Raw genomic sequence first — 27,632 nt, 5'->3', positions numbered from 1 at the left:
TCTCGGCTGCTTTCCTTGGCCTGCCTCTCTGGCAGTGAGTGCTTGTGCTCTTCCCCTCCTCCTGCTCCCTCTTTAAGGAGCCGCTGTAGTAGGAAAATGTGTGGCACCCTGCTACCAGGCCAGAAATGAAACCTGACGAGGGGCAATACGGACCATCATCAAAACTTGAGCCATGCCCTGATGTACTTTCCGTAGTCGGTACCTTTATTTGAGATTACTGTTTTGTAATTTCCCCCCTTTGTCCTACCCCCTTTTTATTTATTTATTTCACTTTTCACACACCTTAGCAGATAGCAAAAGGGGCGAGTTTTATGCTAATAGACAGTTTTTGCACTAATACCTATGCGAACAGCTGAGAGAGAGAGTGAGAGCTAGCGCCTAGCCATAATGTCCTCTCCCTAGATAGGTATTTATATCCCTATGGGAGGCCCACCTAGTAATTCGAGGTGAGGTTTAGAAATTAGTAGGGGGTTAGGGGCCACTTTGACATTCAAAGTGAGACTTAGGAACAAAACAGTGCTCTCTTGTGAAGATTTGATGATCTTCAGAGTGCGGAAGCTCACCCAGAGATGAGATTTGTGCAATGTCCTCTCCACCTAGCTTGATATTACCCAGGTAGAGAGTCCATCAAGCTAGAGAACAGGACTTTGTTATCTCGCCTTAGCCTGATGGTACCCTGTTATAGAGTCCATCAAGTTAGGTTGAGAGAATATAGTTGAAATCTCATCTTTCTGAGACTTTCCTCTCTGCAAATGACATCATATCTTCATCGAGGTGTACTGTGATGTTCGTATCTCTCATTCTGCATCTAAAACAGTCCCCTAAGCACTAAACAACCACCAACACCTCACCTCTAGCTATTAGTTGGCCTTCCTATAGAGATGTAAATAGCTGACTACTATAAAGGCCTTATAAATCTGTCAGCTACAAAATAGAAGTATTGTAGGGTGTGAAAAGTTTACTATATCATGTGCTACACTACCTATGTAAACTAGACAATGAAGTAATTATCATAAACATGCCCCTTTTTCTTACCGCAGGTGTTATCCATGCATTATTATAGCATTTTGATGAATCTAGGCCCAAGCCAGATAAACTTATCCAGCTAACTTTGGAAGCCTTTTCAACAGTAAGAACATAAGAAAATGCCATACTGGGTTAGACCAAGGGTCCATCAAGCCCAGCATCCTGTTTCCAACAGTGGCCAATCCAGGCCATAAGAACCTGGCAAGTACCCAAAAACTAAGTCTATTCCATGTAACCATTGCTAATGGCAGTGGCTATTCTCTAAGTGAACTTAATAGCAGGTAATGGACTTCTCCTCCAAGAACTTATCCAATCCTTTTTTAAACACAGCTATACTAACTGCACGAACCACATTCTCTGGCAACAAATTCCAGAGTTTAATTGTGCGTTGAGTAAAAAAGAACTTTCTCCGATTAGTTTTAAATGTGCCCCATGCTAACTTCATGGAGTGTCCCCTAGTCTTTCTACTATCCGAAAGAGTAAATAACCGATTCACATCTACCCGTTCTAGACCTCTCATGATTTTAAACACCTCTATCATATCCCCCCTCAGTCGTCTCTTCTCCAAGCTGAAAAGTCCTAACCTCTTTAGTCTTTCCTCATAGGGGAGTTGTTCCATTCCCCTTATCATTTTGGTAGCCCTTCTCTGTACCTTCTCCATCGCAATTATATCTTTTTTGAGATGCGGCGACCAGAATTGTACACAGTATTCAAGGTGCGGTCTCACCATGGAGCGATACAGAGGCATTATGACATTTTCCGTTTTATTCATCATTCCTTTTCTAATAATTCCCAACATTCTGTTTGCTTTTTTGACTGCCGCAGCACACTGAACCGACGATTTCAATGTGTTATCCACTATGACACCTAGATCTCTTTCTTGGGTTGTAGCACCCAGCCACATTATTCAATATAGCTGGCTATCTTACAGGCCGATACATTTGGACGTGCATTTTCGACGCGCTAGCTTTACTCCTTATTCAGTAAGGGGTAATAGCGTGTCGAAAACGTGCGTCCAACCCCCCCAAGACTAATAGTGCCCGCAACATGCAAATGCATGTTGATGGCCCTATTAGTCATTTCCATGCGATACAGTAATTAGAATGTGCAGCCAAGCCGTACATTTTACTTTAAGAAATTTCTGCCGGCGCCGGGAGTGCACAGAAAAGCAATAAAAACTGCTTTTCTGTGCACCCTCCGACTTAATATCATGGCGATATTAAGTCGGAGGTCCCAAAAGTTAAAAAAGTTAAAAATAAAAAAATTTAAAATCAGCCCGCGGCTCACAGGCTGAAAACCGGATGCTCAATTTTGCCGGCGTCCGGTTTCCGAACTCGTGGCTATCAGCGGGTTTGAGAACTGATGCCAGCAAAATTGAGCGTCGGCTGTCAAACCCACTGACAGCTGCCACTCCTGTCCAAAAAGAGGCGCTAGGGACGCGCCAGTGTCCCTAGTGCCTCTTTTTACCGCGGTCCCTAATTTAAATATTTTGTTTTACTGTATCCTGTGTGCGCGCCGGGAGAGTGGGCGCTTGCCCGCTCTCCCTCGAACTTTACTGTATCGGCCTGTTAGTTATCCGGCTAACTATATCCGGCAAACTTTAGGACAGCTCTTTAACTTGACCAGACGTAAGTGGCTAAGTCATCTGGCTACCTCTGAATATCAGAGTTAGCCAGTTAACTTACAGGGTCATTCATCAAAGTGCATTATGGCATTAACGCACGCAATAAGGTGTTAACGCCATAATGCATGCGATAACTATGTTACTGTACGGTTTGAATGCAAACTTTTAGAAGGGGTGGGATTAATTAAAATGTGGTTTTAATCTGGAAATAGCTACACCTTTTTCCTGGTGCTGAGCTGTGCAATATATCTAAACAGGCTGTAATGCAATTTGTGATACATTTTGCAAATTGCATTTTGGCCATTTTTGGGCTTGGGGTGGGGAGAGAAAGAGCATCTGGGGAGGTCTTTACAGTATTCAACTATTTATATCACTATAGGCAGGCCAGCTAATAGCTTAAGATGAGGTGTTAGTGGTGGTTTAGGGTTTAGGGGTCAGTTTTAGATGCAGAATGAGACGTACGAACAGCACAGTACACCTCGGTGAAGAATTGATGTCATTTGAAGTGAGGAAAACTTCATAAAGATGAGATTTCGACTATGTTATCTCGCCCTAGCCTGATGATGGTATCCTGTTATAGAGTCCATCAAGCTAGGGTGAGAGAATATAGTAGAAATCTCATCTTTGTGAGACTTTCCTCTCTCCAAATGTATGTATTTATTTAAAAACTTTTCTATACCATCGTTAAATTAAATAACCATCACAACGGTTTGCAGAAGGGCACAATAATGAGAAATATGGGTGGTATAGATTACAAAATAATCATGTGCCATCATAGTACGGTAACAATTTAAAATAATAAACTGTGTGTAATTTAATCCTGATTGTTAGGTACAAGTACGACGGGTTAGCTTTAACATTAATGTGACATCATATCTTCACCGAGGTGTACTGTGATGTTCGTACATCTCATTCTGCATCTAAAACAGACCCTTAAACCCTAAACAACCACCAACTCCTCAGTTCTAGCTATTAGTTGGCCTTCCTATAGAGATATAAATAGTTGACTACTATAAAGGCCTTATAAATCTCTCAGCTACAAAATAGAAGTATTGTAGGGTGTGAGAAGTTTACTATATCACGTGCTACACTACCTATGTGAAGTAGACAATGAAGTAATTTTATAATTACCATAAACATGCCCCTTTTTCTTACCGTGGGTGTTATCCATGCATTATTAAGCATTTTGATGAATCTAGGGGTTAGCTGGCTAAGTTAATTCCTCCAAGTTACGTCCCTGGACTGCCCCTAATTTATCCAGCTTAATTCTAGCCACCTAACTTATTAGCAAGGCCGAATATAGCCGGTTAAGCCATTTAGCTGGATAAATACTACGTTATCCGTCTAAATAGTTTTTGAATATGGACCTCCATGTTTTTAGTATACAATTTTTGTATTTGTTGTTTATTACAGTTTTACTAGTTTAATAGATTTTTATTAATTTTTTAATTTTTCTTGATAGGGACTAAGGACAATATTTATGCAATCACCCCTGATGTAGACATTTTGTCGAAAAATGGCCATTTCTGGTTTATTGGATCCATCTTTGTGTTAATTTTGTATTTGATTTTTTTACCTTTAACATATTTATGCTTTTATTGATATTAAATTTGTAATATTCTAAACACATTTAAAAATTTGTTATATTTATTTTATATATATTATCTTCTTGTCTTTTGTATACCACTCCTGTTATTTTCGTCTTCATTTTTGGTTTTCTCCCTTCTCCTCCATTGGGAACTCCTTACTCTGTGCTTTCCATCTTGCTGCACTGCATGCCTGATATAGATGTTCTGATTTGCTGCATCATGCCTCCTACAGAAGTATATAAGAAAAGCAATACTGGGTGAAACCAAATCAAGCCCAGCATCCTGTCTTCAACAGTGGCCAATCCAGGTCACAAGTTCCTGGCAGAATCCCAAAGAATAGATCCAATCACTCTTACTCATAACCAGGGATATACAGTGGCTTTCCCCAAGTCTCCTGCAATCAAGAAGCCTTGGGATATGGCTAAACACCACATTTTCATTTCACCATCATATCAAAATGGTCATAAGGAATGTTTTTTATGAGCTTTGAGTACTTTGCAGTCTATAAAATCTTCTAGAAACTGATGACTTTAAATTGGTAGTTCAGGCATCTATATCTATGCTGTATATATAGGACTGCCAGCCTCTACTCTTAAGACCTCTCCAGCTACTATTAAATTCTACAACTCGCCTAATTAGTGGAAAGAAAGTTACAGACCACATTACCCTGACACTGATCCAGCTTCAGTAGCTACCTCTTAAGTTTGAATTCAGTATAAAGTTCTACTGAAAATTCATAAATTGCTCAGAACTAGCTCATTCCAATGGGTACATTTTCTGATATGAACTTTCCAACCCACAAAAACTCTTCCATCTCAAGAGAGAGGCCTCCTTGAAGTCCCATCAGTAAGAACCGCAAGATTGTTTGTGACAAGGGACTATGCATTCTCTGTTACTGCACCACTGCTATGGAATACAAGCTCTTGCCTGCAATGAACTGCAACCAGTATCATATATTTGAGCAATAGATTTTCACCTCATGTACTTTTCCTCTTTTTACAATCCTATTGAAAACTTCATTTTAAACAACTTTATTAAGAAAAAATCTTTTACCTTTTTCTACCTACTGTATCTTAATATTATTCCAAATTTGGATTATAATTATTGAGTGCTAAGTTCTGATACTTTTTCCTCTTTGAGGTTTTATTATAAGGAATTATATCCCCTGCATTGTTATTTTTCTGGGTGAACATTGGGATTTTTGTAGCTCAGTAGTTGGTTTGGATAAAAGAATGTATTCTAGCATTTATGTGTTTAAGGACTTTTATGAGCACATGGCCTCTATGAAGAGTTTTTTAAGCAATTTATTTTTTTGCAGTATTCTTTATTTTCATGAAATTTTCTGTGAAAATATTTGCAAGGAATACGTTTTCATACATATTCTCATGGTGCACCTAAAAAAGTGCATAAGACACTGCATTGTGGGACTGATTGAAAATGGATGAAAGAAGCTCACACCGAGTTCTTTTTAAAAGTTGTCTCTTTATTGCAAAAGCAACCATATTTTAATGCATTGTTAATTTCAGAAAGAGTAATTGAGAGGTTTATACATAATGAAGCTGAAAGCAACATTCAAAGACAAAAAGTAATTACTGTTATTACACATTTAACTTTTCTAACCTCCCATGCTTTAAAGCTTAAAGTCATGACTAATAATTTCTTGGTGGGATATCCTAAGAAACACAAGATGCTCTGAGAAAACATGCTAGCACATAATTATGAGAAAGTACCTAGTCACAGTCATACTGGATCGGAGAGGGTTGGAAGGAAGATTCTGCAGTGAGGAGATATATGTAGAGGAGAAAAGAGAAGAGTTGTGGAAAGCACCAGCAGTTCTATACATGAGGCAGAAATAACAATTAGCAGTTTCTACCAGTGTTACATAAGAGAGATTGGGGAGAATCTAGATTTAACTAAAGGTATAGCAAGGTTGATTAATTCCCACTTGTGGATTAAATTCTATAACCTAAATTCAATAACCATGAACCTCGGGAAAGAAATATTTTCAAAAGTATCTGGCTAGAGAAATCTCAGTCTCCTCTCTTCACGGGCACATTCTAACTTTAGTATTTGATTATATGCGAGTTATTTGTCATCTTCATACCTTCTTCCAAAGCTCAAATTCGATCTCAATTATTTCTCTACCCCACACCCTCCCTCTACAAATGAGTGCCTGTTTCCATCTTTCAGATGAGATTCAAGGGTTGCTGCTCCCTTCAGAAAAAATGTGCTAAAAATGTCAATCTGTGATCAAAAACCCTATCCATAATCTGTGTTTTCACCAGTGAGCAGGGTTATTGGATCATAATCAGAAGATGCAATAACAGGGGGCCTAGAAAATCAGGAAATGAATAACGAAGTTCCCAATTTTCCTTGATTTTCCTGGATCACATAAATGTGATCTATGATTGTAATGCAATTAATAGCATTGACTGGTACATATCTGGATTCTGTAATTCTGAAGTGTACATTGTGTTTTTCTGGCGAGGTTTGCAGGCTAATGCTCTCTGCAGAGTTACTAACTTTTTCTCTTTAATAGACACACTCCTTTTCTTATTGACCAAAAATGGTACCACTTTCCACAACAGCTCCTTTTTGACAATTTCCTTATTCTAGTACATTTTAATGGCCAATTAATAAGTTTCTATGATTGTTTGTTATGACTTTGCTCTCTTTCTCACCAGATCAGATGCTGGTATACATAGTTGCGTCTGTGGTTGCTCCCACCTCTAGGACTTGGAACAATGACCAGTTTAATACTCTCACTATGTACCAATTTGAGCCATTCCAGATCTTAATATGAGCTTCCTGATGTTTTTTTTTTTATTTTTTACCAGCAAATATATAGCTCAAAACTTCTTACCCATTTAGAGTAATTAAACATATAGTAAAAGCTGGAACCTTCTGCAAGCCATCAGGGACACTTTGAACTAGTTTTGGTTCTGAAAATCCCTATCCTATGTCTCGACATAGGATACAAACCCCAGCACGCTTGCTTTTGGGAGCTGAAGATCCTAGGTTTGCTTCAATGTATCTCTGAAGAACTGGGGTTAGTTGGGAGGTAAGACTGAAACTGGTAAGAAACAAGTCTTAAAATGTTCCCTGCCTGTGAGGTGTGGCCTCATTTATACTTTTCAAAATATTACCTTGTAAAGAATGCATAGTGGTTCTTAGTAATGCTATACATGTATAGCAAGAAAGCAGCTGAAAATATTCTTGCTGTGGTTCATAATGTCACAGTGCTGTACACACTGTTCAGCTTTTAATTGTACAAATGACCAACATGCAGTTACAAAATGGAGCAATTTGAAAGAGGCTTTCCTAGACTTTAGAAGACACTCTTGGCCTCTCTCTCTTTGACCCGACCATTGTTGGGGGGCAAGCAGCTGAAAAATGGGAAATGGAAGGCTACCAAAAGAAGCACATGCAATTTATGCAGCTTAGGAAATGGAATAAAATGTAATCACAATCAGGCTCTGCAGTAGTGTAAATAACAAAAAGCAGTTTGCCAATATCCAGTTCTCGTTCCTGAACAGCTATTGCACAACAAAGCAACACACATAGCATGCCACTAGATTCTTTCCATTGCAACCTTTAATTTATGACTGCTTCCAATTGCCATGCATATAAGTGCTATTTGGAATATATTCTCCTTTGGTAAACTGGATGATGAATAAACGGAGAAAGGTGCTGGAAAGGCAGTAGATGACTTCCTACAGCCTCATCTGTCTTCTTAAAATATCAAGATAGTTCTGATACTGTAAATAAAAAAGAAAACAGTTAGTTCTATATACTCTGATTTTTTTTTTCAGGTAGTGCAAGAGCTCCAGTAGCCGTACTGACAGTAAGAAACACATTGAATTCTTTAAAGATGTTGATACCTTTTTTATTGGAGAAATGAAAAATAATTGAAAGATGATGGAGTAAATGGGGTTTCAGGATCACACAGGACCCTTCTTCAGGCAATATGAACGCTTTCTTACCTTAGGTATACTTTCATAAAATAGTATTAACTATTAATTTATTACACGTTTCAAATAAAATGTTTGCAAGTGGCATCTAACATGCTTATAGGAGCTAGTGATTTGCTCAGGGATGATTCTTGCTGTTAGCAGTTATTATAAGATGGCAATAGTTTTAAAGAGCAAATATTCTCACTATTGCCATCGGATATGAGAAAGTTTGAAATGGACAGAACCCATTTGATGATCTATAGAGCTGCTCTTGGAAATTCTGGATGACCCAAAACTTATCGTTGAAAATCAGGTTTAGGCTGATGGGGAGAAAAATTTCTTCCTGCAAACTTGATTGTTAAAGTCAGTCCATGAAAGCATTTTCATTTGTAATGATAGGGTTGGATAAATCCTTGACCTTGATTAAGATAAGATTCATTGTGTTCTTATACTTGGAACTTTTTCAGATTGCTTTCACTCCTGTTTTCTCTATACCTCTCAGCTTCCCTGGGACAATTGCTTGGGTGACTTGTACCTTTCTTGGTGGCCTAAGGTTGGAAAGTAAGATTCCTGCAAGACTGAAGCCTTTTGTACTATCCTGTATCATTAAAATTTAACTCAGCAGTACATGGAAATAAAGTTCAATAAACAACAAAAAAATACAAATAAGGGGATACCATTTTATTGGACTACACTCAACCATACCGTAGAAATGTATCCAAGATGGAAGTCTCTGTGCTGATAATTGTCCTCCTTCTGCGAGGTTAGACACATAAGAAAATAAAAACAAAAGACTTACCATATTGGGTCAGACCAAGGATCCATCAAGCCCAGTATCCTGTTTCTATCAGTGACGAATCCAAGTCACAAGTATCTGGCAGGATCCCAAGGAGTAAATAGATTCTAATGGGCCAATTATAAAAAGGCCACATGCGTAAAAAGCTGGAGTTACATGCATGGTCGGGCTTTGCGTGCGCCATGTGCATTTTAGAATAGGCCTGGCCACATGCAGCCGTGTGCACCGGGAACTGCACACACATGGATGCACACGCACAGTTTTGAAAATCGACCCCCAAGCTGCTTATCCCAAGAATAAACATTGGATTTCTGCAACTCTACCTTAATAATGGTTAATGGACTTTTCTTCCAGGAACTTGTCCAAACCTTTTTTAAATGCAGCTATACTAATAGCTTTCCTCACATCCTCTGGCACTAAATTCCAGAGCTTAATTATGCATTGAGTAAAAAAATATTTTCCCTTAGTTTTAAATGTATTACCCAGTAACTTCATTGGGTGTCCCTGGTCTTTGTACTTTTCGAAAGAGTAAACAACGCATTAACATTTACACGTTCCATTCCACTCATTATTTTATAGACCTCTATCATATCTCCCCTCAGCTGTCTCTTCTTCAAGCTGAAGAGTCTTAACCTCTTTAGCCCTTCTTCAATGGGGAATTGTTCCATCCCCTTTATCATCTTGGTTGTTCTTCTTTGTACCTCCCCTATGAGGAAAGACTAAAGAGGTTAGGACTTTTCAGCTTGGAGAAGAGACGACTGAGGGGGGATATGATAGAGGTGTTTAAAATCATGAGAGGTCTAGAACGGGTAGATGTGAATCGGTTATTTACTTTTTCGGATAGTAGAAAGACTAGGGGGCACTCCATGAAGTTAGCATGGGGCACATTTAAAACTAATCGGAGAAAGTTATTTTTTACTCAATGCACAATTAAACTCTGGAACCCGTGTTGTTCTTGATGTTTATTTACTGACTGTACCAATAAAGATATTTACACAAAAAAAAACTCTGGAATTTGTTGCCAGAGGATGTGGTTAGTGCAGTTAGTATAGCTGTGTTTAAAAAAGGATTGGATAAGTTCTTGGAGGAGAAGTCCATTACCTGCTATTAAGTTCACCTAGAGAATAGCTACTGCCATTAGCAATGGTAACATGGAATAGACTTAGTTTTTGGGTTCTTGCCAGGTTCTTGTGGACTGGATTGGCCATTGTTGGAAGCAGGATGCTGGGCTTGATGGACCCTTGGTCTGACCCAGTATGGCATTTTCTTATGTTCTTATGTTCTTACCTTTTTTGATTCTGCTATATCTTTCTTGAGATGTAGGTCCAGAACTGAACACAATATTCAAGATGAGGTTGCAGCATGGAACGATACAGAGGCATTATGATATTCTCTGTTTTATTCTTCATTCCTTTCCTAATAATCCCTAGCATTCTATTTGCTTTCTTGGCTGCTGCTGCAGACTTAGCAGAAGATTTCAACTTATTTTCAATGATGACATCTAGATCCTTATCCTGAGTGTTGTCTCCTAATGTAGAACCTTGCATTTTGTAGCTATATTTTGGGTTACTCTTTCCCAAGTACATCGCTTTGCACTTGTCTACATTAAATTTCATTTCAGATCTGCATGCTCAGTAAGAACATAAGAACATAAGAAAATGCCATACTGGGTCAGACCAAGGGTCCATCAAGCCCAGCATCCTGTTTCCAACAGTGGCCAATCCAGGCCATAAGAACCTGGCAAGTACCCAAAAACTAAGTCTATTCCATGTAACCATTGCTAATGGCAGTGGCTATTCTCTAAGTGAACTTAATTACAGGTAATGGACTTCTCCTCCAAGAACTTATCCAATCCTTTTTTAAACACAGCTATACTAACTGCACGAACCACATTCTCTGGCAACAAATTCCAGAGTTTAATTGTGCGTTGAGTAAAAAAGAACTTTCTCCGATTAGTTTTAAATGTGCCCCATGCTAACTTCATGGAGTGTCCCCTAGTCTTTCTACTATCCGAAAGAGTAAATAACCGATTCACATCTACCCGTTCTAGACCTCTCATGATTTTAAACACCTCTATCATATCCCCCCTCAGTCGTCTCTTCTCCAAGCTGAAAAGTCCTAACCTCTTTAGTCTTTCCTCATAGGGGAGTTGTTCCATTCCCCTTATCATTTTGGTAGCCCTTCTCTGTACCTTCTCCTAGTTTTGCAATGTCCTCTTGCAATTTTTCACAATCCTCTTGTGATTTGACAACTTTGAATAATTTTTGTCATCGGCAAAAAATTATTGTTGTTCCCATTTCCAGGCCATTTATAAATATATTAAAAAGCAGTGGTCCCAGAACAGATTCCTGGGACACTCCACTATTCAACTGTTCCATTGGGAAAATATACCATTTATCCCTATTCTCTGTTTTCTATCTTTTAACCAGTTGGCAATCCACAATAGGACACTGCCACCTATCCCATGACTTTCTAATTTCCTAAGAGGTCTTTCATGAGGGACGTTGTCAAATACTTTCTGGAAATCCAGATACACTATCTCAACTGGCTCATCTTTATCCATCCACATGCTTATTTACACCCTCAAAAAATGTAGCAAATTTGTGAGACAAGACTTCCCTTGGCTAAATTCATGTTGGCTTTGTCCCATTAAACTATGTTTATCTATATGTTCAAATATAGAGAAGGAGCAAAGCTGCACTCCAAATTAATATACACAATCCCAAAGGAGTCATCTGTCCCTCCCGACGCAGTCTTCGGGCGAAACACGGGGTCCGTGTCGGGGGACCCTGAAGCAGTCATTAATTGATGTATGGATTAAAAATAAGGAGTGGTTCCGTTTGAACGTTTAAAATAAATATTTTGATGATACAACTCTTGGACCTATAGTATTTTTGCACTCCTTTGGGATTGTGTATCTATATGTTCAGCAATTTTGTTCTTTATGATAGTTTCTACCATTTTGCGTGGCACAGAAGTCAGACTCACTGGTCTGTAATTTCCTGGATCACCCCTTGATCCATTTTTAAAAATTGGTGTTACATTGGTAAATGTGAATCTGTTATTTAATCTTTCGGACGATAGAAGGACTAAGGGGTACTACTTGAAGTTAGCATGTAGCAGATTTAAAACTAATCAGAGAAAATTCTTTTTCACTCAACGCACAATTAACTCCGGAATTTGTTGCCAGAGGATGTGGTTAGTGCAGTTAGTGTAGCTGGGTTTGGATAAGTTCTTGGAAGAGAAGTCATTACCTGCTATTAATCAAGTTTACTTAGAAAATAGCCACTGCTGTAACTAGCATCAGTAGCGTGGGATATACTTAGTTTTTGGGTACTTACAAAATACTTGTAGCCTAGATTTGCCACTGTTGGAAACAGGATGCGGGGCTTGATGGACTCTTGGTCTGACCCGGTATGGCAATTTCTTATGTTCTTATGTTAACAATCCAGTCTTCAGGTACCATAGATGATGTTATTGATAGTTTACAAATTTCCTATAGCAGGTCCACAATTTCATTTCTCACTTCTTTTAGCACTCTGGGATGTATACCATCTGGTTTAGGTGATTTGCTACTCTTTAGTTTGTCAATTTCCAGGTTCACTGAGATTTGTTTTAGTTCCTCTGAATCATCATATTTGAATATCATTTCTGGCATGGGTATATCTCTTACATCTTCCTCAGTGAATATTGAAGCAAAGAATTAATTTAGTCTCTCTGCTATGACTTTGTCATCCCTAAGTGCTCCTTTTACCCCTTAATCATCTAATGGTCCAACTGTCTTCCTCATAGACCTTTTACGTCAAATGTACCTGAAAAAGATTTTATTATGAGTTTTTACTTCCACAGATGTATTGAAACCTTGACAATCCTAAGGCACAGCAGAATACAGACATATGCATCATCAAGGATCTGTGCCTCAATCATCTTTTTTTTGACTTCCTGTCTACCACGTTTCAATGTGCAGTTAGCATGTGAGGCAGGGATTAGAATCTGCACATTTTCCCAGGGTTCATTTTGGGAATTTTGATGGGACCTTTCTGCATATTCTGTGCCCTCCTTAGTATTTGGGCCTTCCTCTTTTTGAGATGGGTTATTTGTCCCTTTATATACTAAGAGCATACTCAGATCAGATTAATCTGGGATCTTGAAGTGTAGAGGAGTGTTGTGAGGAGTAGAGTTGAGTAGGTCCTCAAGGCCTAGTTATTTGAGTAGGTTTTAGGGATCAAGAGTCTTTGAGATGATTTGAGAAGTTGGAAGAGTAGTTTTTGCTATTCTAAGAACATAAGAAGTTGTCATTCTGGGTCAGACCGAGGGTCCATCAAGCCCAGAATCCTGTTTCCAACAGTGGCCAAATGGTTACAAGTACCTGGCAAGTACTCAAACATTAAATAGATCCCATACTACTAATGCCAGTAATATTCCCTAACTCAACTTGATTAATAGCAGTTTATGAACTTCTCCAGGAACGTCTCAAAACCTTTTTTAAACCCAGCTACACTAACTGCACTAACAACATCCTCCACCAATGAATTCCAGAGTTTAATTGTGTGTTGAATGAAAAATAATTTTCTCCTATTTGTTTTAAATGTACTACTTGCTAACTTCATGGAGTGCCCCCTAGACCTTCATTATCTGAAAGAGTAAATAACTGATTCACATGTACCCATTCTAGTCCTCTCATGATTTTATAAACCTCTGTCATATCCCCCCTCAGCTGTCTCTTCTCTAAGATGACTCACCCTAACCTCTTTAGCCTTTCCTCATAGGGGAGCCGTTCCATCCACTTTATCATTTTGGTCGTTCTTCTCTGTACCTTCTCCAGTGCAACTATATGTTTTTTAAGATGTGGTGACCAGAATTGTACACAGTACTCAAGGTGCAGTCTCACCATGGAGCGATACAGAGGCATTATGACTATAACCCTACTCCGGTGTTCCTGTCCTGCATAAGTGGGTCAATAAACATATTTGTAGTCCTTTGGGGCAGGGACCCAGGCTAGTGGTAGACACTGTCTATTTTCTTCCCAAGGTGTGGGTCCTTTGTTAAATAGGGGAAAGTTACCTTTCAGGGCCCTGAGTGCTAAAGGTGTATCTGTTAGGTCTGTGTACCTCTGGGAGAGGAGTATCCCCCCTGAAGGTTCACACTGTGGGCCCATTGTACAAGAACCACTCCAGACTCTGAATTGGTCTCTAAAATTGCAGTTTACTTGCAGATAAGCAGTGGTATATGGGCACAATTGATTTAGTTCTCAGCCCCACAATTAAGCTATTCACTTTACAGTTCAACCTCTCAATGTATTCAGAAGTATCCCTTACAGGGACCCAGAGTATCCCCACTTTCCAGGGAATGGAGACGTGGAGGCCTTGGGTGGAAAAGGTACCCACTTTTGTTGTGTGGCAGGGATTCCCCTCTGATTCTAGATAAAATAGGCAAAACAGTCTTAGTACAGAGAGTTGAAAATCCTCTCTTTCTCCCCAGGGGGCGAAGAAAAGTAATTTAACACCAGAGGGACCTGACACCGGGTCACCACCTCCTATGTCCTCATCGAGTTGTAGAGAGGCAGGTCTTCCCTAACCTGGGCAGCCCCCTAAACAGGGTTTCCCAATCCCTTAGTCCAGGTGGTGCACAGATATTCACCAGCCTCCTACCAAGAAAATATATAAAGCCCAAAAATATCCCCAGAGGGATATCCCAACCAGCTAGTGAGTAGACTGGATGGAAATCCTCCCGACCCTGGTCAGCTTCCATAGGCTGGGTTAGCCTGCTTTCCCTGACTGGGCCTGAAAAACAACAAAGGTTTAAGTTCCTCATTTCCTCCTAACTCTTATGCAAACCATAAGGGACTACCCCCAGACTCCCTTTAGGGAGCTGCTTAAAAGACCTCTCAAGAGGACGGCCATTCCAGACCCCTCAAAGGGAGGGACTGCATATGAATGGTATCCTCCCCCTTGCTGACCTGCACTGCTCTAGCTTGAAACAAGACTTACCCAGGGCTTATTACTAACCGAAAATGGCCATCAGTTCCATGACATCCTCCATTTTATTCACATTCCTTTCCTAATAATTCCTAATATTCTGTTTGCTTTTTTGACCGCCGCAGCACACTGAGCCGACGATTTCCATGTATTAACCATTGGACCAGTTCCTGACTGAGAGGGAGTACCCCCTGGAAGGAAGGGTGGATCCTAATTTTGTGCACCTTGAGCTCAGTTAACAATAAGAAGGAAGACAGATTGGAGTTTTTGAGAGCTTTGAGAAGGGTTTTGGACAAATCATCTGATTTTGAAAATAGGGGATTTTTCCATCATCCCCTGGTGTATGTTGTTTGTGGAGAAAAAATTTCCTACTCTGACTAGGGAGGGCATCTTGAACCAGGACACAGTTGAAAGAAGGAGGGTCATCCACATGAGGTACCATGGACAAAGAAGTGCATATTTTTAAATTTTATTTTTCTCATTTTATTTATGATTTTTGGAACCTTATCATTGATCTTACTTTTTAGGTTATAAGTAAACCCTTTTATGAACACCAGTTCTGGACTCTGAGCCTTCCTTCAATTGTATTCTTTTGGATCAGCCACCCCTCTACTGTGAGTAGCTGTAAATAATGAGCAAGGAGTGAGAGTGACTGTGCAGCACGGTTACCCCACCACAGCATCCAGGGTCCTGGAGGCTCAGACTTCCTCCCCACTGGAGAACCTCTGGCTCCTAGGGTTGAAGTTTGGTGCTCAAGATTATTAGAGGTCCAGGAGAATAAAGACAGCCCTGGGACTTTGCTGTAGCCCCTCAATCAGGGACCCTCTACCCAAAAGGGTAGAGGGTCCAAAATGCAAACATTTTATTTTCACTTGGAAAGTCTGAGTGTGTTAAAATAATTAGTGGACAGAATGAGTGTATATCTTTTAAAGACCATAAACATAAAAAAAACAATGAAAAGGGAGGTGCTGGTGGTGGGAGATTGTAATCTGCTGGTTGTTGGACCATCCAAAACCTGCAATCATTTAGAACAGTGGTTCCTAAACCTGTGCTAGGGACCCCCAGCCAATCAGATTTTCAGGGTATCTGTAACGAATATGTGTGAAATAAACTTGCATGCAATGGAGGACTGGTCAAATGCTTGGCAGTCAAGATTCAATGTAAGAATGTGCAGAGTCATGCATTTGGGATTCAAAAATAGCAGGAACAATATATGGTGGGCAGGTAGATACTGATATATATCAAGTAGGACAGAGATCTCAGGTGATCATTTCTAATAATCTCGAGGTGGCAAAATAATGCAGCAAGATGGTGGCCAGAGGAATACTAAGGTGTACTGGGAGAGGCATAACTAGGAGAAAACAGAAGATGATTTTGTTTCTGAACAGGTAATTAGTGAGACCTCATGTATAGTATTATATCCTGTTCTGGAAGCCATACTTTTGAAAGGATATGGGCAAAGTAGAGGTAGTCCAGAGAAGGACTATTAAAATGGTGCTGGGTCTGTACAAAAGCCCTACGAAATTAAGGTCAATAGCTTAAATACATATATCCTAAAGGAGAGAAAATACAGGGATTCTAGAGGAGAGAGAGAAATATTCAGATACCGCAATGATATAAATAATGTACAAAGAAGCAAATCATTTTCAGTGGAAAGGAAATTCTAGTAAAAGAAGTCATGCTATGAGACTCAAAGGGCGTAGACTCAGGAGAAACCGAAAATATTTCTTCAAGGAAATGGTAATGGCTTCTGGGTGGAAGTGGCTGAAGCCAAAAACTGTAAGAGATCCTTAATTGCAAAGAAAAGAAGGGAGAGCCAAAGATCAACTGTGTTCTCTGCCTGTCATTACAAAAGAAATCAAATTGGGTAGACTAGATGGGCTATTTGGTCCTTATCTGTTGTCATATTCTCTGTTCCTCTGTTTAAACAGAAACATAATAATTCCAAGTCTTTGGATAAAGAGCTGAATAGCAATTTACCTCTGCCCCTTGTGCATTAAATCAAAAGCCTCATTGATTTTTTCAAATGGTAGAGTATAGGTCACCAATCCATCCAGGTTGAATTTCTTTTTCAAATAATCGGACACGAGCTTTGGCACAGAATCAACACTCTTCCAGCCTGTGAAAAGAAACTCATTTTAATCAACAAATCAATCAAAATATGGCATCTTTGAGATCGGGATCTTATTACTTTTATGACTATTTTGAAAGAATCAACTCAGGATCTGAATCACTCACAGGTGAAGTTTCAAAGAAGTTGTGCACGTAAATGTAATATACTATCGTAGCAATATTCAAAAGTAATTTATGCATGTAAAGTGCACTTACATGAGTAAGTAAATCCTATGGACAGTTCAATGGCATATATTGTAGTAATTTTCAAAAGCCCACTTACACAGGTAAAGTGCATTTACATGTATAAAACCCATTTTTAAGCGTGTAAATACTTTTGAACATTAGGCCCTAAGCTTTTATCCCATACATACAAATTGAGAGAAAAATCGTAGTGAATCAGGATCTTAGTCTATATTCTCCATCGTATCTGCTTAAACATTTTTCACATCTATTGCTATCAAATGATGAGAGTATCAGCCTGAACTTTGTATTCCCCTGCAGTAACCCTTCTTCCATCTAAAGGCTTTTATAGGCTGATGTAAAAATGTGTGCTCAGCTGTGTGCACATGTTAACTCATGATTGTGCACACATTTTTGTGCGCACAACTTTAATCCTGATATAACGAGGAGTATAGTGCACAAATAGGTGCACATTAATGTGAGTAAATATATGCACAAATTAATTAGTGCTCCTGCATACAAATCTTATGTTGATTGAGACATTAGCAGAGATGCATAGACTTGACCTATGTTTTCTTAATCGTGGAAATTTAAATCCTGCGCAGAGCTGAAGTAAAGTTTCTGGGGCTAGTGTTAGTCTGTGGGACTGAACCTGGAGTTCGTGGTGTGGGATTTATATGCAGAAAACATAATTAGTGCACATACTTTAGCATAAAACTTGGAGGTCCAAATTTAGAGACATTTAGCCAGATAACTCACTAGTTATCCAGCTGATTGCATATTTGGGCGCTTCTCCGGCTAAATATTAGGAAGATAACTTGGGAGCGTTAATGGGTGTTTTGGGGAGGAGTTATGTTAGTTGGATAATTTATTCAGCTAAGTCTGGTTATGCCAAGGGCTGTCCTAAAGTTATCCGGCTAATTTTAAGATAGTCAGCTGTATTCAGTAGTGCGGCTGTATTATTTAATATACCTCCAAAGATAGCCGGATACGTTTATCTAGCTAGCCTTGCTATCCAGACAGTGACTGAATATGTACCCCATGATTAGGTACATTAAGCATATTTTTGTGTTCGTGTGCTTTTATAAACCCTGATACATTATCATACCATTAGCTTACAACCTTTGCTACCTTTGCCCTCACTATGTCATACGGGTGACGGTCGCCCATATGACATAGTGAGGGCAAAGGTAGCGCCGGCGCCATTTTGAAGATTGGCAATACGGCCCCGTATTGCCAATGGCGCCGGCGCTACTTTTGCCCTCACTATGTCATACGGGAGACCCCCCCAAGCTGGCCAAAAGTCCCTGGGGGTCCAGCGGGGGCGATCTCCTGCACGCGTGACGTCAGGAGTCAGGAACCAAAATGGCGCCGGCGCTACCTTTGCCCTGTCACATGATAAGGGCAAAGGGCCACCGGCACCATTGCTCTTAACGCAGTCGTGGCCAGAGAGAGGGAGATCACACCGGGACCCCCCCACTGGACCCCAGGTAATTTAAAACATTTTGGGGGGGTTCGGGAGGGTGGGGGATTTGTTTTAAAGGTTCGGGGTGGGTTTTAGGGTTTTTTTGGTGTGCCGGTTTCCCCGCGCCCTATTTAACGATACAATACAAATGCCCCTGACGATAAATCGGGGGCATTTGTATTGTATCGTGCACTCTAACTATTTTGGACGATTTTAAAATTATCTGACGATAATTTTAATCGTTCAAAAACGATTCACATCCCTAGAAATAATATAGGTGTCAAACAGTCAAAAAAATACTGTGAGACAGGTATGTCAAACTTTTTCTCCCATGCAAAAATTGTTCCACATTTATCAATAAAAGCATTCTTCAGTATTTTCCATGGGAAATGCATTACTGCAGTTTTTCAGCAGAACAAAATCAAGGCAAACCATTGGTAAATCTGCCACAGTATTGTTTTACTGAAGCTATCTGGCTAAATTTGAAGATAAGAAACATTAGGAAAGAACAATGTTTCCATACAAATAACTATCACTGCCATAGCAACTCTTCTTGGTAAGAGTTGCAACACACACCTGTTTCAAACTTCTGTGCCAATTCTGTAAATTTTATTTACATTAGATTTGTGGCCAGATGATATTTTGACTTGAATAAGCAAACTATTTTGGAATCATGCACAGAACTTACCTCCAAAGAATGTGGCCTTTAAGGTACGTCCCATTATCAGCTGGAATGGATCAACAGGGACTCCGCGGTCTTCCAATGCCACTCCAACGATTGCACATGTCCCCCAGCCCACAGTGGTGCACTCCAGAGCAGCTTTCTGCAATCAGCAAATGGGGAAATGTGAGAGCTGCTGTTAGAAATCACCTTTACTCTGCAGCTCCTCATTACCTCTCCTCTCTTATCTCTCCCTACAGCTCTTCTTATGACTTGCACGACTTGGGCAAGTCACCCTTCTCGTCCATTGTCGCCTTCTGGCTCTGCACTTTCCGCTCTGCTGCAATATTACAGAATAACCTTCCTGAGTTGATGTTTCCTCTCTGAACATATTCAAATCCTGGAGAAAACCCTACCATTTTGTGGTTACTTTTAAATCTTAAAGACCCCATCCAGCTTTTATTGTAATAGATACATTTGTTTAAACTTCTTATTTGTTGCCTGTGTATCCTGGCTAGGCTGCAAGCTCCTCGGGGCAAGGATGTCTCTTATATGTATCTGCACAGTTATGCATATGTCTAGTAGCACTACTCTGATGTTGTCAGCAACCTGGCTATTTAAACCATGGCCGCGCTCCACAGCCTTATCTCAGAAACGGGTCCTCCTGCAGCTTTGCAATGTGTGTTGCTTCTCATGTGCCTCATTTCCTTGTTGCCTGCCTTGCCTTGTTTCCTTGCTTGCTTTGCTTCATTGTTACCTTGTCTTGCCCCACTCTTACTTTGCCCTTACTGTCCTGCTTGTGTCTTGGTCCCCAGTGCCTTGTCTTTGTCTTGTCTATCTGTCTCTGTCTGATTCCTGGCTCTGACCCTCGCGTCAAACACTGACTTCTCTTCTGGACTGCCGCCTGCCCTGACCTCTGCTTGGACTTCGACCTGTCTGCCTGCCTGCTGCCTGCCCCAACCTTGGTCTGGACTTGGATTTGCTCACTGCCTGCCCTGACTGCTGCCCGAGACTCAACTACGTCTGACCACTCCTTACAGGACTCTCGCCTAAGTACTGTCTGCCCCTGGAAACCAAAAGATCAACCTGTGGGGAAAGGGGCTAGTATGTTGAAACTGCTGATCCAGTCCTAGTAAGAGCATGTCCATCTGCTGTCGGCATGGGCCTAATAGGTTTGCTTGCTTGCTGCGTCAACCACACCACAGCCCAAGGGCTCACATCTGTGATAATCATTTTACACTTGTCCACATTCATTGTCATCTGCCAATTTGGATGTTCAGTCTCCCAGTCTTGCAAAGTCCTCCTGCATTTTCTCACAATCTGCTTGTGGTCTTACAGCTTGGAGTAATTTTGTGTCGGCTGCAAATCTGATCATTACCTCACTCGTTGTTCCTTTTCCAGATCATTTATAAATATATTAAAAAGCACCAGCCCCAATACAGATCCCTGGGGTACTCCACTGTTTACCTTCCTCCATTGAGAAAACTAATCATTGTCCTACTCTCTGTTTCCTATCTTTTAACCAGTTCACAATCCACAATAGGACATTGCCTCCTATCCCATGACTTTTTAATTTTCTCAAGAATCTCTCATGAGGGTCTTTTTCAAACGCCTTCTGTACATCCAAATACACTACATTGACCAACTCACGATTATTAATCCCTTCAAACAAATGTAGCAGATTGGTGAGGTTACACTTTTCTTGAGTAAATCCATATTAGCTGTATCCCATTAAACTGTGTGGGGCAGATTTTCAAAGGGGTATGCGCATAAGATACACGCGTACCCCCCAAAAACCTGCCCCAAGCTCCCCCTGTGCGCGCCGAGCCTATGTTGCATAGGCTTGGTGGTGCGCGCAAGCCCCGGGATGCGCGTAAGTCCCGGGGCTTTCCTGGGGGGGGGCGTGTCGGGGGCATTTCAGGAGGCGTGTCACGGCGGCGCGTCATCTGGGAGTGGGGCACGGGTGTGGTTCCGGCCCAGAGGTGTTTCAGGGTCATGGCCGAGGCCTCTGAAACTGCTTCCGGGCCGGGGAATCACGCGCCGGCAGGTGGCCGGCGCGTGCGAGTGACGTCTGCCTTGGGAAGGCTTAACTTTTATAATAAAGGTAGGGGGGTTTAGATAGGGCTGGGGGGTGGGTTAGGTAGGGGAAGGGAGGGGAAGGTGGGGGGAGGCGGAAGGAAAGTTCCCTCCGAGGCCGCTCCAATTTCGGAGCGGTCTCGGAGGGAACGGGCTGTGCGTGCAAGGTGCACAAATGTTCACCCCCTTGCACGTGCCGACCCTGGATTTTAAAAGATACGCGCGGCTACGCGCGTATCTATTAACATCTGGCGTACTCTTGTTTGCGCCGGGTGTGCGAACAAAAGTACGTGCTCGCGTATTTTTTTAAAATCTGCCCCTGTATTTCTATATGTTCTGTGATTTTGTTCTTTAGAATAGTTTCTATGATTATTCCTGGCACTGAAGTCATGCTCACTGGTCTGTAGTTTTCTAGATCACCCCGGAGCCCCTTTTAAAGATCAGCATTACATTGGCCACCCTCCAATCTTCAGATACAATAGCCTATTTTAATGATTACTAGTAATAGGTCTGCAGTTTCATTTTTTTATTTTTTAGAGCTCTGGGATGTATACCATTTGGTCCAGGTGATTTGCTACTCTTTAGTTTGTCAGTCTGCCCTATTACATCTTCCAGGTTCACCATGATTTGTTTCAGTTCCTCCAAATCATCACAATTAAATTCCATTTTCTGCATGGATATCTCCTCAACATCTTCCTTACAGGCTGATACAGTAAGGAGCGGTAGGAAGAGCTGCGTTAGTGCTGGGCGCACCCGCGTTTGCCGCATGCACAGTCCGGCTCACCTACTGCTCGATACTTTATGTAAATAGCTTGCAAATACAAGCTGCGTCCAAGAAGCGTCTGTGAAGCGTTAGGCCCGCGCAACCCATTTTACTGTATAGAACGCTATACAGCGCCTATACAGTAACCTGGGTGCGCGGGCCTAACGCTTCACGGACATGCTGGTATCTGTCATTTCAAATGACATTTGAAATGAAAGGTACCAGGAAGTGGACGGTTCTCCTACGCTCGGGATTGCCAGTCCTCTCTCCCCTCCTCCCGAAGCAAGGCGCAGGGAGGGGGGAGAGAGGACTGGTGAAACGATATGTAAAGTATAAAGCAACGAAGCGACTTACTTTTCTTGCAGCCCTCCTCCGGAGATGGACCGCGGCTCCCCTGCCTCCCGGGGGGCAGCCGGCGGCGAAAGCGGCCCCGCCGGTGAAAAGTCGAAAAAGCGAAAAAAAAATCGACGAGTCTACCCGCCGGCGGAAAAATTGAAAAAAAAAAAAATCGAGTCTCCAGCGATCACGGATCCTCCGGAGACGGACCGCAGCTCCCTTGCCTCCCGGAGGCAGCTGCCGGCGAAGATGGATGCCTGCAGGGGCGAAAGCGGCCCCTGTGAGTGCAATTTGGCTGCTCAAGACGTGACGTCACGACGTTTGGCGTCACGGCATGTGACGTCACGTCTTGAGCAGCCAAATTGCACTCACAGGGGCCGCTTTCGCCCCTGCAGGCATCCATCTTCGCCGGCAGCTGCCTCCGGGAGGCAGGGGAGCCGCGGTCCGTCTCCGGAGGATCCGTGATCGCTGGAGACTCGATTTTTTTTTTTTTTGCTTTTCCCGCTTTCGTTGCTTCGGGAGGAGGGGAGAGAGGACTTGGGCTGCCCCGGAGACCAGCACCCATGGATGCGGCCAGGGCAGGTGAGCGGGAGCTGGGGGAAAGTTTGCCGCCTACCCGTACCCCTGCCTCTAATGCAGGGGTAAGGGTAGGCGGTAAGTTAGCAGGTTAAACGCACGGCAAAACGGCAGGGTAAAAAAACGATAGTCGGGGCGCGCGTTACTGTATGGGAGGGAATAGCTAATTCGATCGTTTACATCTCATATACATGCCGCGGGCGGACGGGGTTACCCGGTGATTTAAAGAGGCGGTAAGAATGGTTTAAAGGGGATAGTGAATCGCGGGTTGGACTAACGAAGCCGAAAAGTGAGTAGAAAGCGGGTTAGAAGCAGGGTAACCGCGGCCGCACTTTTCTGTATTGACCTGTTAGTAAGCACCAAAGCAAAGAATTAATTTAGTCTTTCCAGTATGGACTTGTTTTCCCTAAGTGCCTCTTTAACCTCTCAATCATTTAACAGTCCAGCTGACTTCCTCACAGGATTTTTGTTTTGGATGTATTTGAAAAACTTTTTATTTTTATTTTTTTCCCTCGGTGTCCATCCTCTTTTCATAAATTTTTTTGCCCGCCTTTTTTTTTTTGCATCTAACTTGCCTGTGTTTATGCTTTATCCTATTTCCTTTGGTTGGATCCTCTTTCTACTTTTTGAAAGAAGTTATTTTGGCTATAATAGCCTCTTTTACTTCACCTTTTAACCATCTTGGCAGTCATTTGGCCTTCCTTCCACCTTTTTTAATATGTGGAATACATCTGGTCTGCGCTTCCAAAATGGTATTTTTATACAATGTCCACAACTGATGCAAACTCTCAACCTTTGCAGCTGTACTTTTTAGTTATTTTTAAACTATTTTCCTCATTTTATCAAAAGCTACCTTTTGAAAGTTAAATGTTAGAGCAGTATTTTTCCTTAATGTCTTCTCTCCAGTTATTAAATCAAATTTGATCACATTATGATCACCGCTGCCAGGTGGTACCACTACCATTACTTCTTGCAACAATTCTGCATTCCACAAAGAATTAGGTCTAAAATGGCTCCCCCTCTCTTCAGTTTCTGGATGAACTGCTCCATGAATCAGTCTTTTATTTTATCCAGAAACTTCACCTTCCTAGCATGTCATGATGTGACATTTACCCAATCAATATTGGGATAATTGAAATCTCTCATTACTGTGTCAATAAATTTGTTAGTTTCCTTGGTTTCTGTTAGCATTTCATTGTCCATCTGTTCATTCTGGCCAAATCGATGGCAGTATACCATCACCACTATATTTTTCCCCATCACACATGGAATTTCTATCCATAAAAATTCCACGGTGCATTTAGTCTCATGCAGGATGTATATCCGGTTTGACTTTATGCACCACTAATATATAGTATCAGTCTTCTCCCCATCAAGATGATGCACTCTATCATTGTGAAATAATTTTGCCTGGTATAATTCGTTATCCTCCTTCTATCATATCTCTGAGATGCCAATTATATTTATCTCTTCATTCAGTGCTATACATTTTAACTCTCCCATATTATATTTTACACCTCTAATTTCCCTGTTTTGTTAGTATCCTTTGAAAATACCTCCCTCTGAATCATGCACTGCTGAATGACTGTCAACTTTCTCCCATGTCCTAGTTTAAAAGCTGCTCTATCTCCTATTTATTTATTTATTCATTTTAGTTTATTTTATTTGTATGCTTTTATATACCGAAATTTGGTACAAGCCTTCACTTCAGTTTACAGGTATAACAATGGTATACATGTAAAAACAACTATTTATATTGATAACTATACTAGAATAGTATAATAACTATAACAACCAATTTTTACAATGTTAACAGTAATATAATGTATAACATTGAATATATTGAATGTGTAAGGCAAGATAACCTTTTCTAGAGATAATAATAGGATATAGTGATTATGATGTCTGAGAGGATAATTATGGTATTTCTCTAGAGTTGTTTTGAATGCAGTTTAAATAGGGAGGGGTATGGGTGGGGGAGATTAATTAGTGTGCTTTCATGGCTATGTGAGAGTGTATGTAGAGAGAATTTCTTAACTCCTATGAGCCCTAGGGACCTCAAAAGTAGCTGCTATATACATAATATAAATGAGGGGAAAAGGAGGCTGAGGTGATGCGTAAAATGGTGTTGTTTAACCTATGCCATCTTTGTAGGCTTGTCGAAATAACCAAGTTTTGAGTAGTTTTTTAAATAGTTTTGTGTTGTTTTGTAATCTTAGGTTTTCTGGTAAGGTATTCCACAGACATGGACCGGCTATCGAGACTGCTCTTTCTCTTACTGTAGTAAGATTGGCAGATGTGACTGAGGGGATAGATAGCAGGGCTTTATTAGTTGATCTTGTGTTATGCTGTGGATTATGTTTTTGTATTATAGTATATAGGCAATCAACTTTGTTGTTATGTATTGATTTGTGTATGATGGATAACGTTTTGTACGCTATTTGTTTTTCAACGGGTAATCAGTGCAGTTCTATTAGTACAGGGGTGATGTGTTCTGTTTTTTTGTGGCCGGTAAGCATTCTAGCTGTGGCGTTCTGTAATATTTGAAGTGGGTGTGTGGTTGAGTTTTGGGCAGGCCTAACAGTAGCGAATTGCAGGAATCAAAGCTTGTGAAAATCAGGGATTGTAGTATGGTTCTAAATTCGGGTTGGTTTAGGAGTGGTTTTAGGAATTTGAGAATTCATAGTTAGTTGAAACCCTCTTTGATTTTCATTGCAAAGTGTTTTTTGAAGTTCAGTTCTGGATCAAGCCATATACCCAGATCTTTCACATTTTCTTTTAGCTTGGTGATGGTGTTGTCAATTTGAATAGTGTTATTAGGGTGGTCTACTGAGCTTTTTCTTTCAAGTAGTATACATTCTGTCTTATCCATGTTAAGGCAGAGTTTCATTTGATTTAGGAGATTTTATGTTATTGAGATATGTGGCTGCGAGTTTAAGTGCATTCTCTCAAGTGTTTGTTACTGGGATGATTAATTGGATGTCATCGGCATACATAAAGGATGTGATGTCGAGACTCGAGAGTAGTTGACATAATGGGAGGAAGTATATGTTAAACAGTGTGGCTGATAGAGCAGATCCTTGTGGAACTCTGGTTTCAAGTGGAATAGCATCTGAGATGGTGTTGTTAATATTTACCTGAAATAATTTGTTGCAGAGGAAAGAGGTGAACCAGTTTAATGTTTTACCGGTTAGTCCAATTTGGGATAACCTGCATATTAGGCTTTTATGTTCGACAGTGTCAAAGGTGGCGGATACATCTAGTAAAATGAGGATGTATTGCTGGCCATTGTCGAAACCTCTTATGATTGTGTTTGACAGGTTGAGGAGTAAGGTTTCTGTGCTGTGGTGTTTTTGGAATTCGTGCTGCATTGGGTATAGAATGTTGTTCATTTCTAGATGTTCATTTAGTTGTTTCAGGGCTGCCTTTTCAGTTAGTTTAGCGAGAAAGGATAAGTTTGAAATGGGGGCGGTAGTTGTTGAGCTCAGCAGGGTTGTAGCCAGCAGCCTGGTTCCACTCTAGTTAAGGTGGAGCCCAGCTTTTTGGAATAGGCTCCCTCTTCCCCAAAATATTGCCTGGTTCTTATCAAAATTAAAGCCCTCTTCCCTGCATCATTGTCTCATCCACATATTGAGACTTTGGAGCTCTGTCTACTTCTGGAGTCCTGCACATGGAATGGGAAGCATTTTAGAGAATGTGAGGTTCTAGATTTCCACTTTCTACCTAAAATCCTAAATTTGGATTCCAGACCTCCCTTTCACACCTTCCTATGTCATTGGTACCCGCATGTACCACGACAGCTAGCTCCTTTGCAGTATTGCTTAAGATCCTATCTAGATGATGCACCAGGCAGGAAAGTTACCACGTGATCCTCATGCCAACAGCCACCCAGCCATTTACATTCCTAATGACTGAATCTCCCACTATAATGGCTGTGCTAACTCTTTACTCTGGGAATAAGCTGTTAGAGACTCATCCTTAGTGCAAGAGGATATGGCATCACCTGGAGAGCAGGTCCTAGCTACAGGATCACATCCTGCTATACCAATGTGATGCTCTCTTTCCAGATTACCTTATTTATTTAGTTATTTAAACTTCTTATATTCTGCAAATTCACTATGTTCAACATGGAGTACAGATGAGCATACATAATACCTTTTCCTCCAAGGCAGCATGGGGATTGCCAGACTAGAGTTTGGACGTGGGCAATTTCCTTCATTTTCTCCCCTTCCTGTTCCTTGCTTCTCTTCTCTTCCCCAAGTCCTAACAGCTTCTATTTACTTGCACCTCCTTTTCTCTCCCACCTCCTGCTCCCATTGTCCTCCAATTCTGTTTCAACTTCGGCTCAATCTATCTCACTCCTCCAGTCTCCCAACTCATCACCCATATCCTTTCTTCTCTGGTCACTTTGTCCTCCCAGCCTGTCCTCTCAGCCTGTTTTCTGTGCACTCTCCCTCTTGTCCAGGGAAAACCTACTTCGCCACAACCTGCCCT

The 27,632-nt window shown here is 41.0% G+C and overlaps 1 protein-coding gene across 1 annotated transcript in view; it reads right to left on the bottom strand.

Annotated features, from left to right (window-relative positions):
- Window positions 1–5,701: 5,701 nt before the first annotated feature.
- LOC115095306 (alcohol dehydrogenase 4-like) overlaps window positions 5,702–27,632 on the bottom strand; it is a 59,954-nt gene continuing 38,023 nt past the window's right edge. Inside the window, exons 8-10 of the mRNA XM_029608807.1 lie at window positions 19,415–19,550; window positions 16,947–17,085; window positions 5,702–7,997 (exon numbers count right to left, since the gene is read on the bottom strand). Of these exons, the coding sequence (XP_029464667.1) occupies window positions 7,973–7,997; window positions 16,947–17,085; window positions 19,415–19,550 (300 nt within the window). The 3' untranslated portion in view covers window positions 5,702–7,972. The remainder of the gene's footprint in view (window positions 7,998–16,946; window positions 17,086–19,414; window positions 19,551–27,632) is intronic.

This window comes from Rhinatrema bivittatum, chromosome 1, assembly GCF_901001135.1.
Source record: "Rhinatrema bivittatum chromosome 1, aRhiBiv1.1, whole genome shotgun sequence".
Lineage (NCBI taxonomy): Eukaryota > Metazoa > Chordata > Amphibia > Gymnophiona > Rhinatrematidae > Rhinatrema > Rhinatrema bivittatum.
This window is presented reverse-complemented; position numbering and strand designations above follow the sequence as displayed.